The sequence below is a fragment of the Herpailurus yagouaroundi genome, unplaced genomic scaffold (genome assembly GCF_014898765.1).
Source record: "Herpailurus yagouaroundi ecotype Mexico unplaced genomic scaffold, PumYag 160, whole genome shotgun sequence".
Lineage (NCBI taxonomy): Eukaryota > Metazoa > Chordata > Mammalia > Carnivora > Felidae > Herpailurus > Herpailurus yagouaroundi.
Genome location: NW_024412401.1, coordinates 29,677,381 through 29,681,544, shown reverse-complemented (window position 1 = coordinate 29,681,544; position 4,164 = coordinate 29,677,381). Strand labels below are relative to the sequence as shown.

General features: G+C 36.9%; 1 protein-coding gene across 1 annotated transcript; it reads left to right on the top strand.

The window, feature by feature from the left end:
• The first annotated feature begins 1,187 nt into the window (after positions 1-1,187).
• LOC121034338 (olfactory receptor 13C7-like) lies at positions 1,188-2,159 on the top strand. The gene has a single exon (XM_040481171.1). The coding sequence runs from the start codon at positions 1,188-1,190 to the stop codon at positions 2,157-2,159; it is 972 nt and encodes a 323-aa protein (XP_040337105.1).
• Positions 2,160-4,164: the final 2,005 nt, after the last annotated feature.

The following is a 4,164-nucleotide window of genomic DNA, read 5'->3' as shown; positions in this document are numbered from 1 at the left end:
TCTGTTTTTCCACTGGTTAATCATTTTGCTTGTTTGCTTTTGTTTTGTTTTTGTTTTTACTGTAGCAATGGCAACTACTTGGTATAAATAAAAACTGAGAAACAGATAGTTCTTTTAGTTATATTATTGAACTTATTGAGATGGAATTTATGAGACTAGCAATCTCACAAAAAAGTAGTGCTTCTGTTTCTGTCATTTTGATATAAAAATATTCTATATTCTAGTGAAGTGGGGATATAAGTAATTATAACATATTACCATGCTGAAGAATATTTTGAGTGACCTATCCCTCTTTATTATGGGCATTCTGAATATGCAGTGAGAGTAAGATTGGCAGAGAAGCTGTTAGAACAGAAGCTGATTTCTGTGCAGGGAAAAGATAATATGTATTTTCTCATGCCTGCAAGTAAAAGAGTAAATCCCTCATAACTTAAATTTCTTAGGTTATACCTTTATTATGGTTTGTAGATTGAGACATGTGCGCTAGAGTTTTTCTGAGATCAACCTGTAATTCATTATATGTATTAGGCAGGACAATAGAGTTACCTAGACATCCCAATTTGTGCTAAAAAAGATGAAAAAGAATAATTTAATCCAAAAGGTTTTTTTTTGACCATTAGTAATGCCTATAGTTAATATTCTTAGGGTATTACAGGTATACATTTCTCCCCAGATTAGAATTAACCAAAAGTTCTTTTTCTGAAGAATATCTTTTTCATCTTGTTTTCTAGCCACAAAATTCTGAGGTTAAAGTACCATTGCAGCAGGACTTACATACAGTATTTTGTTTTAATAAGTGAAGAACAGTGATTTTTGTTGAGGGTAACATATTGTGTTCTGGATTGTTTGGTAAAAATGTTATGGTGACATTGCATTCAAATTTCAAATTTATAATGTAAGTTAGATACATATTTATAAACCAGTTGTATGTGTTCTGAATCTCTTTTCTAACAAGGTCTTTTTTTGTTGTTTTGAGCCAAAGTCTCCTTCATGATATCTAAAAGTCTATAACTGAGCTTAGAGGATCATAACATATTCTTATGCTATCTTTCTATCCAGTCATAAGTCTGTATTACCCATAAGGGAAGCCGCTTAATGATGCAAACACCTCTTGCAAACACTGCTGTAACAGATCCACATGTATTCTGGCTGCTACAGAATTCATTTTGTTGAAAGAAAATATTAGCATGGGAAAGACCAATCAGTCTTCTGTGACAGAATTTGTCCTACTGGGGCTTTCTGGCTATCCAGAGCTTGAGGCCATTTACTTTGTGATGGTGCTGTGTATGTATCTGGTTATCCTGCTGGGAAATGGAATCATCATCATTGTAAGTGTCTGTGACTCCCACTTGCACACCCCCATGTACTTTTTCCTCAGTAACTTATCATTCTTGGACATTTGCTATACCAGTTCTTCTATTCCCCTGTTTCTCAGCAGCTTCTTAACTTCACAGAAAACCATTTCCTTCTCTGGGTGTGGAGTCCAAATGTTTCTCTCCTTTGCTATGGGAGGCACAGAGTGTGTCCTTCTGAGCATGATGGCATTTGACCGCTATGCGGCCATCTGTAACCCTCTGAGATACTCCGTTATTATGAGCAAGACTTCATACATGTCCATGGCTGCTGGGTCCTGGATTGCAGGGGGTGTCAATTCTGTGTTGCAAACCTCTCTTGCAATGCGGCTTCCTTTCTGTGGGGATAATGTCATTAATCATTTTACTTGTGAAATCTTGGCTGTCTTAAAATTGGCTTGTGCTGATATCTCCATAAATGTTATTAGCATGGTTATTGCTAATGTTATTTTTCTTGTGGTCCCAGTACTTTTCATTTTTGTTTCCTATGTTTTCATTCTCTCCACTATCCTGAAGATTCCTTCTGCAGAGGGGAAGCGCAAAGCCTTCTCCACCTGCTCCGCCCACCTAACTGTGGTGATTATATTCTATGGAACCATCCTCTTCATGTATGCAAAACCCAAGGCTAAAGACTTCTCTGGTACAGACAAAGTACAAGTCACAGACAAAATCATCTCTCTCTTCTATGGAGTTGTGACACCTATGCTCAATCCCCTCATCTATAGTTTGAGAAACAAAGATGTGAAGGAAGCTGTGAAGAATATGCTGTGTCAGAAATGCTCCTCAGAGGGAATGTCAATGCTTTAAACAAATTCCTTTACTCTGAATGCAGAACTGGATCTCACCTGTAGGTTCCAAACTAAATATAAGGATTGGTGATACCATTAACTCCTGAAATTCTAATTTTTCTGTTCCTGATATTTAAATGTGAGAGAAATGTAGGGCCTACCTTTTCCCTTCATGACTAGATTAAAGAAGAAAGGGACAGCAATTTATGGGTAAAAGGATTCTCATCCAAACCATCCACCTTCTCGTGGATAACATAATTTAGTTTAACTCTGGAATAATGGGTTCTGTAATCTTATGTGAAAGGAAATGCCATTTTGTTGTCTTAACCTCTTACCTTCTATGTGCATTGGTTTTCTAGTCTCCTATCTTTCTTAGGAAGATAAACTAGACTCAATGTAAATAATTACTAATGGGGTGGCCTTCAATCATATAAAGGAAAAGAGTGAGCTTTTTAGGGTATTAGGTACCTAGCCTGTGTATATGCCTTAGAGAGACAAGAGTAGAAAAATGAAGCTGTTTTTCCTAGGTCTCTGACTTCCTTTTGGCTGCAAACTGGCAGACACACTTCTGTGAAGAAGTGTCTGAGGGAATGTGTGCCACTATGCAGGCACCCCAGCTGATTGAGGGCTTATCATATGTTTCAATAGATGAGTAGTGGCATCTGAGTGAAAACCATTGTTACTGTTAATGACTCAAAAATTAGCTTCTAAAGAACTTGTTCATATAATTCTCTGAGAACATGGTAATAGTGGGTTTAAAGTATCACAAATTAGGTATCTTTTCAGTTAGATGAATTGCATGTAGAATAAGAGCTTTCTATTCATTCATTCAGTCAGTCATTTGTTCCTGCATTAAATTATTCAAGTAATCAGTATTTACTGAATATTTTGTCTCAGACATTATGCTAACTATTGGTGATATCAAAAAAAACAAACACATGGAGACAAAATCCCAAACATGATCAAGGAGTGCATAGTCCTGTGGTATACAGACAGACACTTAAATTAAGAGCAAAAATATTAAAGACTATTCACAGCTTTCCCCTTCCCCTACCTTCTAAGCTGGATCCTTTGTTTGCATTCATAGTATGTTGGATTTTTAAGGGGCTAAACACAGTGATGGTGAATTGGAATAGTTTAAATGGGATAAAGTCATCTTCATATAAAAGGGTTTGGACCATCTCTAGGAAAGACATAAAAGAGGACAGTGAGAAAGAGGGGATAATGCAATGAGGAAGAAAGAGGTGCATGTTAGATATTTGGAACATAGATATGGGAGATATTTAAATAGAAACCATAAAAATAGAATCAGAGAAAATAAAGAAAATGGCTAAATAGGAAGCTTTGGTGCTGGTGTTCTGTGATCCTTCCTCTGTGTCTCTGTCTTGAAAATCTTAGTAAAGATATGCAGTATCTTTTAAGACATTTAGTGATAGATTCCATTTATAGTCTCACCATGCTGAGACTGGCTGTTAAGATTGGTGACCTTAAGTGGTCACAGACTTAAGTGAGTCACAATTATAATTCAGTGTGTTAAGTGTTATTAAAGGGGGATAGGTAAAATTCCCCTAGAAGAGAGTCCTAGGAAGGGGTTTTCTGCTTGGCTGAGCTAGGAAAAACAATTCTCCTAGTAGTCTTATACAGAAGAATTTTTCAGACAGAGAAAACAGCATATGGCAAGATATGGACCACCATTAATAAGAGTTTCGATTAGTTGGAACTTGGGTTAGTGACAGAGGTTGGTTAGTGACAGAGAAGAAGATTGGAAAGGCAGCTTGGAGCCAAATTGTGGGGGCTTCAGATACTAAGATAGAAAGTCAATATTTCTGTACGTTTGTGCTGTAGGTTTGCATTTCTGTTCTCTGGAGCGCAGGAGAGTACATCATGGCTCCACACAGATGAGTACATTTCAAGAAGTCAGGTATTTTTCCATAGTGAAAAATCTTCCCAGCCCTTAAGTCTGAGAGAAAAATGCCTCTAATTATGTACCATTGTCTGTTTTGCTGTACGTTGTTTGAGGGTGG

Coding starts and splice junctions, on each gene's coding strand:
- LOC121034338 (XM_040481171.1), top strand. CDS start 1,188: ATGGGAAAGACCAATCAGTCTTCTGTGACAGAATTTGTCCTACTGGGG.